The 17,300-nt window shown below is 38.8% G+C and overlaps 1 protein-coding gene across 6 annotated transcripts in view; it reads right to left on the bottom strand.

The window, feature by feature from the left end:
• The window catches only part of LOC121260392 (tRNA N(3)-methylcytidine methyltransferase METTL6), a 33,886-nt gene extending 16,828 nt beyond the window's left edge, over nucleotides 1-17,058 (bottom strand). For all 6 annotated transcript variants that reach the window (XM_041162246.1, XM_041162253.1, XM_041162248.1 and 3 more), the window contains exons 1-2: nucleotides 16,748-17,058; nucleotides 9,719-9,828 (exon numbers count right to left, since the gene is read on the bottom strand). In XM_041162246.1, coding sequence (XP_041018180.1) covers nucleotides 9,719-9,828; nucleotides 16,748-16,942 — 305 coding nt within the window. In that variant the 5' untranslated portion in view covers nucleotides 16,943-17,058. The remainder of the gene's footprint in view (nucleotides 1-9,718; nucleotides 9,829-16,747) is intronic.
• Nucleotides 17,059-17,300: the final 242 nt, after the last annotated feature.

Below are 17,300 nucleotides of genomic sequence, written 5' to 3'. Positions count from 1 at the left end.
AAGTAAACATTGGGAATCTTCCCTCTTACTTTATGTACGCTTTTACATGGGATAGCTAATATGCAATCTTAGTCAAAATTTAATTTGGTAGAAAGAAAGATATGTCAAAGATATACTTTCCTTCAATGTATACTGACAAAAAAAAAAAAAAAAAATACTTTCCTTCCATGTATCTGTTATGATTGTAGGTTCTATCAATCAGCTCTTCGAAATGACATTCTTGCCATATGGCAAATAGGCATGGAGTTGAAACTTGCCACTTGAATGAGATATTTTTTAAAAAAAAGGAAACCTCTTTGGGGCTTTTTAGCATGGCAACCATCTTCAAAAAGAAAAATTAATACAAGGAAATAGGCAGTATAAAAGTTGGCCACATGGATGAATTTGTTTGATTGTCACTAAATACTTGAGAATTTTTGTTTTTTAACGCTTGCATTGATATTTTACATTTTTTGAAAAAAAAATACAAAAGCACGATTTTCAGCACTTAAGGCCTACACACAAAACTCACTTTTATAAATGTGCTTTGCTTTTAGTAAGCACAGCACTTCAGCCTTGACACTTCGCACTTTGGGCCTAACCGTGCTTTTACCAACATTGAATACCCTAGATTGACATAGATATAGAATAATGTCCACATTTATTGGGTGGATTATGAAGGTCTTGTGTGGGTTCTACGTAACACCCCTTTTCATAGGCTTTGGGACACCGTCTACTTTCGTAATTGTAGCCCAGTAAGAGACTTACATACATAAAATAAAAGCATCACTTTATTTCATAAAAAAGAGTTCATAAATAAACCAAATTCTAAAATAAAGAAATAATCAGAGTTTTAATGCGGAAAATAATAAAATGCGAACTCAGACCTAAATCAAATTAACGATGCATAGATCTAAATAATATTAGACTCTCTGTCTAAAATTAAAATAAATTACAAAATAATTATTTTTCTTAAAGTTATTATACATTAATTATGTAGAATAATAATACATGCTTTAATAGAAACTAAGTGATGATACGTTATTTTATAGGAGACGAATTATGTGATTTAATTCTTAGATTAGCTACGAGGTAAGTAGCTTGACCACACTTAGAAATATCGTAAACCAGTCTTTTAAATTTTTATAGTATTTAAAGCCATTTCTTTGGAAGTGTGATATTAAATATGTAGAACAGACTGATTAGTTACATAAAGCATACCACTCATCATACCATGTGATCATGTCATATTTTTATTACTTTATGCTAGTCATGTTAATTACGTGAATCATGCATCTCATATAGCAAATGTTATGGAAGTCCTCGTATGATAAGTATTGAGTAAATCTAAGATTGATAAGATATAAGATGACCATAGAGATGCATGGTAACAATGCAAATTATGAGTTGACGTGCAAGCCACGGACCTAAGCGTGGTCCATCACAGATATCTATGATAGGTTTAGCAATGCATAACCTTGTACACGGGATTAATGTGTGTTGGCCAATTAAGATTAGATAATAGAAATCAAATTTTTAAACCCTGCATGTCATAAGCATAAGTATTAATATGTCAGATTTTCGTCAATAAGCATTCAAATTTTTAGAAAAAACCTAGTGTTTATTACATTTATGGCATGTGCTTCTTATTGAGTCTTCAACTCATTTTATTTATATTTTATATTGTTAACCAACCAGGTGAGGAAGATGACCAAGATGAGCAGGCGGGCAAAGCTTACACGGAGCAGTCTAGTATTACTTAGATCTATGCATCCCTAGTTTGATTTAGATCTAAGGTCGCATTTTATTATTTTCCGCATTAAAAACTCTAATTAGTAATTATGTCTTTATTCTAGAAATTTGTTTATTTATAAACTCTTTTTTATGAAAAAAAGAGATGCTTTTATTTTATTTATGCAAGTTTCTTACATGGCTTCAATTACGAAAGTACCTGGAAGGGATGTTACATTCTAAGTCTCACACTGGTTATATTATGTAAAACTAGGCTTTACAAGTGATTATGAGGATCTCTAAGGCCTCGTTTGGGAATACATCTCATCTCAAAATTTCTCATAATTTCCTTCCCAAACATCACTCAAACATAAACACTTTTCAATTTCAAATCTTCAACTTTTTCATCTAATCATTACTTAATCATTACAATTTTTCCAAACTTCCAAACAAAATACAAAAAACAATTCAACTTTTTCAAATTCCAAAACAAAAATTATATTAAAAAATTATATTCTAACGATATTTTTTTTTTTTTTATAAGTAAGAGATCAATATTATATATATGAGAGAAATAAACATAGCCCTTGTACACAGGAAGTATACAGAAGGACCCCTAATTACATTCTAAGAGCGATAAATTAAAGACAAAAAATCATGCACATTATCACCATGCAATACAATAGCAGAAAACCAGCACATTAAAGTGTGGAGAAAAAAATTCTTCAACTCGGCCATTGTGCGTTCCTTATCTTCGAAGCATCGCGCATTCCTTTCTGACCAAATGCACCACATAATGCACAACGGAATCATTTTCTACACTGCAACCACTTGATGACAGCCTTGCATCTTCCTCCAACAACCCAACAAATCCACTACCCTTCTAGGCATAACCCATGCAACATCAACCATTTGAAAAGTCTCATCCCACAACACCCTAGTTACCTCACAGTGCAATAAGAGGTGGTCCACAGATTCTCCATTCTTTTTACACATATAACACCAATCCATCACTACACATCCTCTCTTCCTCAGATTATCCGTGGTCAATATCTTCCCAAGAGCAACATTCCAAACAAAAAAAGCTACTTTAGAAGGCACACGAGTCCTCCAAATATTCTTCCAGGGAAACGGAGTATGCTCTTGTGTTGTCAAGATGTTATAATACGCCTTCACTGTACATATCTTGTGATCATAAGCCCTCCAAATCAATCTATCTCTCGGCACCCTATAAGTCCCCATAGAATGTAATAGGCTAAAAAAATCTGAAACAATAGATAATTCCCAGTCATGGAAATCCCTAATAAAAAGAATGTTCCACTGATGCGCCCCATGAGCAAATGACCGCACATCCGCCACTGAAGCCTCCCTATTACCTGCAATGCGATATAGAGCTGGAAAAGCCCCTTCCAATGCTTGATCTCCACACCACACATCCCTCCAAAAACTGATTCGATAGCCCTCACCAACAACAAAGCAAATTTGATTTACAAAACTTGGCCATCCCTTCCTTATAAATTTCCATACACCCACACCATACCCCCCCTCTCACTTCATTAGAACACCAACCACCCCCAGGGACACCATATCTAGCGTCAATAATTTCCTTTCACAAAGATCCCTCCTCCAAATGATATCTCCCCAATAAAGTTTTATTAAAAGTTCTCAAATCACACACTCCCAACCCCCCTTTCTCAACTGAGACACATACTGTCTTCCATCTCACCAGATGAAATTTCTTCTCCTCCCTCATGCCTCCCCATAAGAATGTCCTGAAGAGTTTCTCCATCCTGTTCACCACCCCTATAGGCATAGGAAATAGCGAGAAAAAATATGTAGGAAGGTTAGTGAGAGTACTCTTGATGAGAGTGAGGCGGCCCCCTTTTGATAAATACACCCGTTTCCAACTAGCCAACATTTTCTCTACCTTCTCCACCACCCCATTCCAAATAGCTCTATTCTTGAAAGTTGCTCCCAACGGAATACCCAAATATTTCATTGGAAGAGAGGACACCTTGCAATTCAGCAGACTTGCTAAACTACGGATATTAGAAACCTCACCCACGGGAACCATCTCAGACTTGCCAAGGTTCACACCTTAAGCCCTGACACTACTTCAAAACATAGTAAGAGTGCTCGTAGAGATTGTACCTGGCCAGCATTCGCTTCACAAAAGACTAAGGTATCATCTGCAAAAAGAAGGTGTGAGGTGATAGTAGGGCTACCAGAACCATTGCCCACCTGAAAACCAGATAAGAAACCTCCCCCAACAGCTGCCTGCACCATCCTACTTAAAGCCTCCATAACTATAACAAATAAAAGAGGAGATAGAGGATCTCCCTGCCGCAAACCCCTCGAACTATCAAAAAAGCCAGCGGGTGTGCCATTAACCAGAACTGAGAACCGTACAGTTGAAATACAATGAAGCATCCATGAAATCCACCTAGTCCCAAAACCGCACCTCTCAAGCAAGTATAAGAGAAATTCCCAATTCACATGATCATAAGCCTTCTCCATATCAAGCTTACAGAGAACACCAGAACCACCCTCCTGCAGTCTGTGGTCCAAGCACTCATTTGCAATGAGTACCGAATCAAGAATTTGTCTCCCACGAACGAAAGCGTTTTGGGACTTAGAAATAATAAGTTCCATCACTGGACTAAGCCGGTTAGCAAGAACTTTCAAAATAATTTTATAAACACTACTAACCAGGCTTATAGGACGAAAGTCTTCAATAATCGAAGCCCCTTGTTTCTTGGGAATGAGAGCAATGAAGGTCGAATTAAGGGATTTTTCAAACTTTTGAAATGAGTGAAATTCACTGAAAACCTGCATAACATCACCTTTCACAATATCCCAACAAGTTTGAAAGAAACCCATTGAGAACCCATCCGGACCAGGCGCTTTATCCTTAGTCATGCCAAAGATGACCTTGTAAATTTCTTCTTCAACGAACGGTCTCTCCAGAACACTCGCACTTCGCGAGTCAATTGCCTCAAAGGGCAGATAATCAAGCTTCGGCCTCCAAGAAACCGATTCTGTGAGAAGGGTCTCATAATAATGTACAATATGGTTTTCTAGCTCAAGAGGAGAAGATAGCACCTGCGAGCCTGATAGAAGTGACTCAATATCATTGTTGCGCCGATGTGAATTAGCCACTTTGTGAAAAAACTTCGTACACCTATCTCCTTCTTTCAACCAAAGGGCCTTGGATTTTTGACGCCATGAAGTCTCCTCTGACAACAGAACCCTCTCCAGATCTGCCATAACCCTGCCCTTCCTCAAATACACCTCCTCCAAGGTATCTCCCAATACTTCTTTCCCCTCTAACTCTTGCAGTTCCTCCAACAGTGTAGACTTCTGGTTGTCAATGTGGCCAAAAACTTCCAAATTTCACTTCTTCAAGTCTTGTTTCAGAGCTTTCAATTTACTTGCAAGAATGTGACTTGGAGTACCAATCAATTGATATGAAGACCACCAAACACCCACCCTCTCTACAAACCCTTCCACTGTTAACCACATATTTTCAAACTTAAAATACCGACGCCCCTTGTAAATACCCCCACAATCTAGAAGGATAAGGAAATGATCTGAACTAAACCGAGCTAATTGTTTCTGACTCACTTCTAGATAGTGAGCTTCCCACAAAGGCGATACGAGGAATCTATCCAATCTCGACCAAACCCGCCAGTTTGAACACGTGTACTCGCCCCCACAAGGGGGAGATCCATGAGATCCAGATCAAAAATAAACTCGGAGAGTTCTTCCATAGCCACTGAATACCGATGATGTCCTGATCGTTCGCTAGGAAAACGAATGATGTTAAAATCACCCCCCATACACCAAGGCACATCCCATAAGGAATACAAACCCGCCAACTCCTCCCACAACCCTCTCCTATCCCTGTCCGCGTTAGGACCATAGGAGCCTGCAAATGCTCATTCCCATCCATCATCTACATTTTTAAATAGAGTCGCAACTGAGAAATCACCAATACACTCCTCAATCGACTCAACCATTCTTTTATCCCACATAAGTAACACTCCACCTGAAGCTCCCAAAGAGGCCAAATAAGTCCATCCCACATGCATGCACCCCCATAAACTTCGCACAATTTTCCTATCAATAAATCGCAACTTTGTTTCTTGAATACACACTACATCTCCCTTCCATATCCGCAATAATGATTTGATACAAAAGCGTTTATTGCAATCATTGAGCCCCCGTACGTTCCATGATAAAATCTTAGACTTCATAAAAAACTACATCGCCCCTTCCTCTCGATCTATCCCTTCCGCCACTTCCTTCTTTTACATCATAATTAATAGAGCAAGTAAGCTTTTTAAGTTCCCTATCTCGTTTAGAGGCTGACTTCGAATGGCTAGCCTCGAGAGCAATGAGGAGAGCCTTAAATTGTTCTTCATACCCTCCAAACGAAATCCCAATGACAGCTTGAATCTCCTCTACTTTCTTGAAGACCCAATTTGACAAACTACTCCCATAATTAGAGCTGGGAGGGAGTGTACACAAAGGAGTTAAAATGGCCTCCTCCTCGCCAGAACTAGCAGGAACACATAACGCCAATTTCAAACCACACATCTTCTCTAGCTCAAAACTGCAATTTTCAAGCCCAACCCTATCAACACTGGATTCAACACTCAATAAAACCCTCAGTGCCAATTCCGAGCCACACACACTCTCTGGTTGAACACTGAAATTATCAAGCCCAACCCCAACCTTATTCCCCTCAAAAGAACCCATTTCCAGAGAAAACAAACTTGTCGAAGACCTCAGTACTTGGTCCGACAAGTTTGAAAGCACTGGAAGCACTGTTGTGCCTCCTTCTGCCACACATGACTGATTTTGCCCCTTCACCAACGGCAGCCCACACGTCGGCGACGGAAAATCAGTCGTCGAAAGCCCATACATTTCCAACTCCTCTTCCATCTCACCCTCCTCGAAATCCCCCCGTCTAGGTGACAACACCAACACACCATGAAGGTCGACCGGGACCGGTGTCCCTTTCTGTGCCAGAACGGAGTCCGTCGAAAGACTTAACGGCGTCGCAGACACGCGACTCAATTCTGGGTCCGAGATATCGGCAGGCATCTCCTGAACCGATATCTCGAGAGGTTGACCCAGCAAAGCCCTCCAGGCCTTCTTTGGGCCTACAGCCTGGCCTGGCCCATGACTCTTCACCAGCCCAGCCTGCCACGCATTACTGGGTTTTGAGCTAGAGCCCTTCTGCCTCTGGTCCGAATCCTGGCCCATAACTTTTGAACCCAAAACCAAGCCCATGTCCAACACTTCCTTCCCCTTAACGCATCGTTTAAGTCCTAGAATTTCTTCCAATAACATCCCCACTTTAATCTCCATGTCACCCAAAACCCTTAACAGATATTCTTCATTTGGCCCCAACAATTTCCTGCCATCACCCCCGCACCTCTGCACGTCCTTAAACACACCAGACACCGCTCCACTCACTTCACACTACCGTACCTTCTAGCTGTACGTCCTTGAGGCATCTACCTTCAGCAATGGAACACCACCATCTCCCCTAAAAACCTTCAACTTATCTGCCTGGGAGGACCATGGGACTCTGTTTTTCCCACTCAAACCAGAGGAATTAGCTGTAAGTTCCTTCAAAATGGCTCCAAATTTCCTCCATCCCTCCCCCTTCTTACCTTCTGGAACAACTATCATCCCTCTCCTCTCTCCATGCCCTAACTCCGAAAGAGAAAAAAAACTACCATAGAGATTACAACCCCTCTGCACCATTAACATAGAATTTCCTGTTCTACGTGTTCTAAGAAACTTTGAAGAACCAACGACCCCGCACATTCCTTCACTATAAAGCCCAACCACCCCAAAGCTTCATGATCCAAGGAGATGTATTTCACCACTCTACGGCTACTCTCAGTGATTCTCCACCACCTATCATTCTCCTTTCTAAACGCAAATGACTTCTGTTCAATAAAAACCTCAATGTGCATTCCCATCGAAAACCAACCAATACAATAACATTCTAATCACCAACTGTACTACACTGCAAACTGGACTACTAATCACCACAAGGAATTATTGCCATTGAAGAGCAAGAAAACCAACGAAGCAAAAAAGTGTATGGAGAGAAAATGTTTTAGGAGACAATAGGGAAAGCCCAAAAGTTTTTTCTAACAATATTTTAACTTTATAATATTTTTATTCAACTTTTTCTCTCTCCTTTTCCAAAACCTAATAAAACATCTTAACTCAAACCATTTTACTAACTATTCACGGATTTCTCAATTCATCTCATTCCCCAAACAAGGCCTAACGTAGCTTTGACTATAGCCATTTTAGGATATGGCACATGTGACAAATATTTTCCTAGATCATGATGGTGATAAGAATTGAAGTTTCAAAATCCAAGGCAAGTAGGTGATATTTCCGATTTTCTCAGGATGTTGTATTGTTTGAACATTGGTAGTGGCGAGGACAGGTTGCTTTGGACTCACTCTGGGAACAAGAAGTCCACAGTCAAATCATTGTCTAAGGTTATGTTTTGCCAATCCCTTAATTCCTTTCCTTGGAAGTGTATTTGGAGGTGAAAGGTACCTCTCAAGGTTGCTTTTTTCAGTTGGCTGGCCTCCCATGGGAAAATCCTGATGGACAATTTGAGAAAGCGTGGTCCCATCATTTTGGATTGGTACTTTATGTGTAAAAGGAACGAAGAATCAGTGATCATTTATTACTCCATTGTGAGGTGGCAAAGGATATATAGGATGAGATTTTTAATAGGACTGTTATTGCTTGGGTGGCTTGCTGGAGAGGTTTCCAAGGTAACCACTTAATCGATGATGTGTGGAAGATGATTCCTCTATGCCTTCTGTGGTGTATTTGGCATGAAAGGAATGGTCGTAGCTTTGAAGATAGAGAATGCTCGCTGCAAGAGATTAGAGGCTTTTTCTTGCAGACTTTGTTCCTTTGGGCTTCTACTATTGTTCTTGATGGGTCTATTCTCATGATTTCCTTGTTGCTCTTTCTAGTTCCTAGCTTGTAATTAGGTGTCCTCTCTTGTATAGTCCCTATGTACTTGGGCTATGCCTAATTGCTTGATATAATAAAATCTCATCTCACTTATCAAAAAACAAAACCCAAGGAAAAGTAAGCCAAAGTGAGTTTTAACTTATTCAACACTTCTTAGATTCAAAGAGACTTTGCAAGTTCTTACATCAAGACAATGATTTGAGCTCAGATGCTGTCAGATTCAGAGTTATACTTTAATCAAACTTTCATCCTACATAAAGTGAAATGAATATCAAGCTGTTATGCATATCCACACTTGAATGCCCATCTATCAACATTATCTACAACATCTAGGTGACCAGTGCAGGCTAGTAACCGCATATTTTTCTTTTTCTTCTTTTTTTTTTTTTTTTTTTTTTTTTTTTTTTTTTTTTTTTTTTTTTTTTTGATAAGTTAGTAACTGCATATGAAAAGACTATCTAATATCATACAGTACTTTATGTCATTGGGTCATTTCATTTCATTAATTACATTGAAATTAGGACGTTAGAGGTAAGGTAAAAAACATTCAAAACATTTTTTTTGTAAGTTCTAGATCATGATATTGTTAACAATTTAGCTGCTTTAAATTTGCAGGAAAATACAGAGTAATGGCTCCCTACCATGTGACAAGTAGCTCTTTCTACCATTACAAACATAATAATAAGTTACCATGACAAATGTAACAAGCACTTTCTAAATCATTTTCATTTCTTGCTTGGAAGTTATATAACTACTACTGCAATTTCAACCCTGGGTTCAAAGTTTTTTTTCTTAACCAGAAGTTCAATTAAGCATTGTAGGAGCAGAACCTTGTGTTTGTTCAATATGTTGTTTCAAAATAAGGAGTTAACATAACGAAATCTCAATTGAAGCCAATTACCCGAATGGATTTAAGTGTCCAGAATTTAAAAAATCACTTCCATACAATGAATTCAAGTTGAGGCCATCTTAAAGTTACCGTAAAATTGGGAGAGCAGTACTACCATTGCCACATCCCACCTCTAAAACCTTACAATGTTCTCCACACGAGACTAGTTCTGGGAACTCCTTTAGCAAATACCGTCTCTCCTACATCCCAAAAGAGAAAGTAAGACAAGGAAAATTTTTTACAGTAAGATAAGTTCTATTAATGATCTGAAAAAGTACACCTGGAGAAGGGGGGGGGGGGGGGGGGGGGGGGGGGGGGGGGGGGGGATGCATCAACAACACCTAGTTAGAGAGAGAGAGAGAGAGAGAACTAGAAAGAGCAAGAAAATTAGCAAGCTGATGCTAGAGAGACATAAAGCGGCTGTGTTCCATTGGTACAGCGTATTGAAGAAGTCTTGGGCAATAAACCTAATGCATCCCAATGATAGGATGCAATGGTACAGCCTAAGACAAGAAAACTAAAACAAAATCTTACATTTACAAGTTCCAATTATGCTGCATGGAAAAAACAAAGCCAAAAGGAATATTACCAACAATAAAATGAAACAAAAGACAGCTCCATAATCTACATGAGGATAAAACTCAATAAACTCAAGTCTATATATTGTTTTATTACCTAAAGTCAAATGCATTATAATTATCTTCCGTTTTTTAATATATAATTATCGATGGTGAATAATGAAGGTCGGTCATAAACTACTATCATATAATAATTTAAGACAAACTGGAAATTCTCCACATGAAAGGCTAAGCAGCCAAGACACAGGTATTTCAGGCCAAAGAACTTTTCACTGGATCAGCCGTTATGGACTCTTTATATTTGAAATAATTTTTCTGGGATAAAACTGAATCTAAGGGTTGTAACCTGATTATTAAAGAAATTATGATAACAACTCAGAAAATAAAGTCTTTATGGCTATGATATGATTTGAGTTCTATTGCACTCTCCTTGATCTTTTAATATCTGTAGTACCAACCAAATAGGTTTTTTGTGGGTTTTTGCCATATCCATCAAGTATCAAAGCTGAAACATTCTTTTTTTCATAAAATTGTTCAAAAATCAAGAGTTCTTAAGCCCAAGAGATGTTTCAAATGCAAAGGGTTAGGGGGAAACTTTTGCCAAAAATGACACTGTATAGAGAACACACGAGCCAAACTCTGCCTAGAGATCATACAATAGCCCAAAACCTGCATAGTGATCATGCCATAGCCCATAGACCAAGAAGAAGACTGGTTGGGGAAGAAGATGCCATTGATGAGCAGCTTAATCCTTCTCATCATCCCGTGATTTGTGACAAGCTCAAATGCGATAAATTAACAAATTATTATTGAATTTTTGGAATTTCATCTAAAGATGAGTTCTGAGGATTACCTTGATTTTTAATCTAGTTTGGAGAGTTATTTTGAATGGAAACCTTAGGCTCAAGAGTGGATGGTGGTGTTTGTGAAGTTGTTACCAAAGGGGATGGCAGTTCAATGGTGGAAAAGGTTAGAGCAGAAGCAGGTACGCAAGGAAAGCCAAATTTTACTCGGGAATTGATGAAGCCAAAGTCAAGGAAGCAAATTTAACCGGCCAATTACCTGATGGACTTGTACGAGCAATTTCATGGATTGCAGAGATGAGATTTTAAGAGTGGAGAAGTGTGCCGGCATGTTTTATAACTTATAGGATCAGAACTTAACCACACCTATGAGAAAGTTTCTGCAAGAATGACATTAGCATATGATTTATCAACCATAAGGAAGAAGATGATGTTTACAAAAATAAAAAGCAGCCAATTCCACCTCAGCAGCTCTAGAATATTCAGGACTTTTGTCCTTTATTCCTTTCTGTTGTAACCAACTCGATTCTATTCTTATTCTCTTTTTTGTCACTACATGCTCTGCTGTAATTCTATATAAAGACTAGAGTCACTGTGTAACCGTATGCTCAATGAAATGAATATTTTACGAGTGCATATTATTTCTTTCTGATATGGTATCAGAGCTGCTAGACTAGCAGTCTCTCTGATCCTCCTTTTCTTTTTTGTTTTTTTACCATGGCAGCTTCTCCTCCTACCTCCATTTCCTCTTCCTTTTCTCACCTAGTATCAATAAAACTTACCTCTGAAAATTACATACTATGGAAAGTCAGCTTACAGCTTACCTAAGAGGACAGGATCTGTTTTCCTCTGTGGATGGCACACAAACACCACCACCAAAAATGATCTCTACCGAAAACGATTCCAGCCCAAAAATAAACCCAGATTTTCTTACTTGGCAACGCACGGATCAACTCATTTTGAGTCTTCTATTTTCTTCATTAACAGATTCTGTGGTTGGCCATTATCTCTGCAGGTGCATCACGTGAGCTGTGGTCCTCTCTTGAATCCATGTTCAGCTCACACTCTCAAGCCAAAGAATTCCAGATCAGATTTCAGCTTACCAACTTATCTCGAGGAGATCAATCTATTTCAGATTATTTCAGCAAGGTGAAAATGCTTGTTGATACACTTGCTGCAACCGGTAGTCCACTTTCCGACAAGGAATTTGTCACATATCTGCTCAATGGTCTTGGCCCTACCTATGAAACCTTCATCACCTCTGTTACAACCCGAACTGAACTCATAACATCCCATGAACTCTATCACCTTCTTCTCATCCATGAGAATAGGATGACACAACTCTCACACTTCCATGTCCTCCCCCTTTGAACCATCTGCCAACCTAAGCACCAACAGTCCACAAGACCAGAGAGGCAGGGGTTTTTTTCGTGAAGGCCGAAATGGTAGAAGTTGAGGGAGGTTCTCCTCTAACAGAGGACGTTCCTTCTCTCATCAAAACCCAAATTTCTCTCCTCAAAACAGTCATCAACAGAGACCTACCTGCCAAGTTTGCAACAAACCTGAACACGTTGCCCTGCAGTGTCACTTTAGATTTGACCATGCCTATCTATATGATCCTCCCCGATCCTTCCAAGCCAACTACACCTCCCCATCAGCCATTCCCGACCCAACCTGGTACCCAGACAATGCCGCAACCCATCACATAATCCACGATCTCTCCCATCTTAATCTTACATCTGAACCATATAATGGAAATGAGCAAATTCGAGTTGGCAACAGAACCGGTCTACCCATCCACAATATTGGTGAATCTTCTTTTTCCTTTAATTCTTCATCTTTTAAGCTTCGAAATCTCCTTCATGTTCCTACTATCACCAAGAATCTTGTCTCTGTCTTTCAATTCTGCACTGATAATGCTTGTTTCTTTGAATTCCATGATGATCATTTCTCGGTGAAGGACAAAATGACAGGGAGTCTCCTCATCAGCAGACCAACCCATAATGGCCTTTATCAATTTCCCTCCTCCCTGCCGTTGTCTTCTCCGTCCGTCAATCTTGGTGAGAAAGCGTCAATAAGCTGCTAGCACAAGAGATTCGGTCACCCCTCTCCCGCTGTTGTCTCCAGAATATTGAACACCAACTACTTGCCTTATTTCCCCTCTCAATCTTCTTCTGTTTGTCCCGAATGACGTGTAGCCATGGCCCATCAATTGCCTTTTACTTTAAGTATCGATTCCTCTATAAAGCCCCTAGATCTAGTTGGGGCCGATGTATGGGATCCAGCCCCTATTGTCTCAAGAAATGGATTCAAATATTATCTTTCTATAGTTGATCATTTGACAAGGTTTACTTGGTGCTTACCTCTTAAAAATAAATCAGATGTTTTATCTGTTTTCACTTCATTTATTATATTTGCAGAATGATTCTTTAACACAAAAATTATTTCCCTCCAAACCGATGCCAGGGGCGAATTTCTTACTCTTACAACACTGCAAAAATCTTGGAATAAATCATCGCTTCTCTTGGCCACATACACACCAACAAAACGGCATCGTTGAGCGTAAACATCACCATATTGTTGAAACTGGGCTTACTCTTTTAGCCCAAGCCTCTCCCCCTTTTTCTTTTTGGGCCGATGCTTTTGAAACCACTACTTACCTCATTAACTTACTACCTACCCCAATTTTGCAAAATAGATCACCCTACTTCATGGTTTATCATAAACCTCCCGATTACTCTTTTCTCAAAATTTTTGAGTGCAAATGTTGGCCTAATCTCCGACCATATAATCGACACAAATTAAGCTTCAGGTCCACCTCATGTATATTTCTTGGATATAGCACCTCTCACAAAAAATATAAGTGTTTTGATTATAAAACAAACCGTCTCTATCTTTCCCGATATGTCATTTTTAATGAAACAAATTTTCCTCACAAAACAAACATTTACACTCAATCTATTTCTCAACCCAGCCTTTGCACAATCTCTCTTCCTATTTTTCCCAATTCTATTCTTGGCCCAGCACCTCTTAACTTCTCTATTCCTTTCTCTCATTCTTATTCTATTCCGTCTGGTCCCCCCCCAAAATCCTAACTCTAGCCCAATCCCAACCCCACCTTCTAATGGCCCGACCTCAAACACACGTGTATGACTGGCCCACCTTCCTCCCACACAAATCCAGCCCTCCAATATCTCTTCAAACTTACCTTCGTTTTCCCAAATTTCTCTTCCTGCAAACCCTAATCTCTCAAATTCACCCTCACTTCCTTCGGCTATCCCTCAATCATCCCAACTTCCAAATCCCTTAATCCCCCCACGATCTCCTATCATAACTCATTCTCTCACAAACTCATCAAAACCTTGAACCTTCACCGATGGAACAGTTCCCTATCCAACTCGAAATACCTTTCTCTCCACTGCCATGGTTCCCGATGAGTCATCCTCCTTCACTATAGCCTCAAAATTTTCTGAATGGCAATCTGCCATGCCACAAGAATATCAAGACCTCATGAAAACCAGCACTTGGACACTAGTTCCTCCCTCCTCTGCCTCTAATCTCGTTGGTTGTTGTTGGGTTTTTCGTACTAAGTTGCGCTCTAATGGGTCCATTGAAAGGAGAAAAGCCAAACTCGTGGCTAAGGGATTTTGCCAACAAATCGGTATAAACTATACCGAAACCTTCAGTCCTGTGGCAAAGCCCTATACCATTTGGTTGGTGCTTCAAATGTTGTTGCTCGTGGCTGGTGCCTTTGTCAAATAGACATCCAGAATGCCTTTCTACATGGTAAGCTTTCTGAGATAGTATTTATGCAACAACCGCAAGGCTTTGTTGATCCCTTGCGACCAAATTTTGTCTATAAATTCAATAAGGCCATTTATGGTCTAAAGCAAGCTCCCCGAGCTTGGTTCTCTAAATTGAGTTCTTGGCTTATCAATTATGGTTTCTCGGCATCTAAGGAAGATCCGTCCCTTTTTATTCTACATACACCTACGCTCTGCATGTTCATTCTTGTGTATGTAGATGACATGATAATCACATCTTCATCTTCAACAACTATTTATAACTTGATTTCAGCTCTCAGTAATGTGTTTCCAGTTAAAGATTTGGATCTATTGTCATATTTTCTTGGATTGGAAGTTGAAACTATTGTTGGAGGTCTTTTAATCACTCAAAGAAAATACATTTCTGACCTGTTGAAAAAGACCAATATGACTAATGCAAATCCCATCTCCTCACCCATGTCAGCCTCGACCAAACTCTCCAAGTTTGACTCCCCTTCTTTTGAAAACGTCACTCTGTTTAGAAGCATTGTTGGTAGTTTGCAATATCTGTCCTTAACCCGTCCTAATGTGTCTTTTGCTGTAAATAAAGTATGCCAATTTATGCATGACCCTAAACCTTCTCGCTGGACAGCAGTGAAGAGGACCTCAAATCCACCATTAATTATGGTCTTTCTCTCTCCAAAAATTCACCTTTTACCCTGCATGCATACTCTAATGCCGATTGGGCAGGGTGCCTGGATGATAAGAGATCTACAGGTGGTTTCTGTATTTTTCTGGGAAATCACCTCATTCCATGGAGTTCAAGAAAGCAACATACAGTTGCACGCTCTAGCACAGAGGCTGAATACAAATCCCTGGCTAATACAACTGCAGAGCTCATTTGGTTGCAAACTCTGATTAAAGAACTTGGTTTTTCACTGTCAAATCCTCCTATTCTGTGGTGTGATAACCTTGGGACGACATAACTTACTTCTAATCCTGTCTATCACTCCCGCACCAAACACATGGATATAGATTTTCACTTTGTGCGTGATAGAGTGGCAGCCAAGACACTGAAGGTTTAGTTTTGCAGCAGTAAAGATCAAGTGGCAGATGCGTTTACAAAACCTTTGGTGGCTGATCAATTCCCCATCTTGATATCGAGTCTAACTGTGTGTGACACCCCGCTAGACTCGAGGGGGCGTATCAACCATAAGAAAGAAGATGATGTTTACAAAAATAAAAAGCAGCCAATTCCACCTCAGCAGCTCTAGAATATTCAGAACTTTTGTCCTTTATTCCTTTCTGTTGTAACCAACTTGATACTATTCTTATTCTCTTTTTTGTCACTACATGCTCTGCTGTAAGTCTATATAAAGACTAGAGTCACTGTGTAACCGTAAGCTCAATGAAATGAATATATTACGAGTGCATATTATTTCTTTATGATATGATTCATCACCTCAAAAAATAATAATAACCGTCATAACTTTTATGTTGGCCTCATCCGATATTATTTAGCAATGCAATATGCTCTTCTTTTTTGTTTAGTTCTTTTTTTGAAAATTGCGATACAGTGTAGTATTCTCTAAATTTGAACTAAGTATTTGCATTTCTATATGTGGAGTTGAGTTGCTTTCTCTAAGAAAATGTCATGATTTACTAAAACTTCGTATACGCAATAATTTGCTAGAAAAAAATTGTTACCAAATTCTAGATTAAAAAATATTTCATAGAAAACCTTTGCCCATCTAAACGAAATTGACAACAAAAAAAACACCAAATATTTCTCGTAACTTATTAGACTGTTTACAAAACAGCAAAAAATAAAATAACATCAATTCCTTTTTTACTGTCTTGTATTGAGCTTTCTCGGCAACCAAACACCCAAAAAATAACATTAAAAAAGCCCGGACATTTTCGATTGGAAAGTTTTAAAGACATCAGCCTGTACTAAAAGTAAAAGATCGGAACCTTGAAGAATTTGCCGGAGGAGTGACGGACGTGAAATCTTTTCCATGCCGCTGAATCTTCATCTGCAGCTTTAATTGAAGAGGGATTCGAAGATTCGAATGGGAGCAAGTGGCAGCGTAACAACGGGTCGTTTTCGACCTCTGCTCGCAGTTCCTCCCACTCGAAGTCCTTGGAGAAGTACTCTGCTGCTTCCATCTCCTAGCCTAACAGTTTCGAAAGGGAAATGAAAGGGAATGACATTCATTCTAAATCATTTTTCCGTTTTTCTTGATACCATTTATTTCAATTTTTTCCCTCCGGAAAATTTTATAATACAATTTGATTCGCAGAATAAATTTTAAATTTACTTTAACATGATATCTTAAGTCTCGTTTAAATAGTAAAAATGTTTCGTTTGATCTTATTTTATTATTATAATTTTTTTAAATTTTCATATAAAATATAATAAATAATTCAATATTTTTAAATTTTAAAATAATAATAATAATATTAAAAAATAATATTTTATTTAACTTTTAATTTTCATCTCAATTTATCTCATCTCAATTTACTA

The sequence above is a fragment of the Juglans microcarpa x Juglans regia genome, chromosome 4D (assembly GCF_004785595.1).
Source record: "Juglans microcarpa x Juglans regia isolate MS1-56 chromosome 4D, Jm3101_v1.0, whole genome shotgun sequence".
In the NCBI taxonomy this organism is placed as follows: domain Eukaryota; kingdom Viridiplantae; phylum Streptophyta; class Magnoliopsida; order Fagales; family Juglandaceae; genus Juglans; species Juglans microcarpa x Juglans regia.
This window is presented reverse-complemented; position numbering and strand designations above follow the sequence as displayed.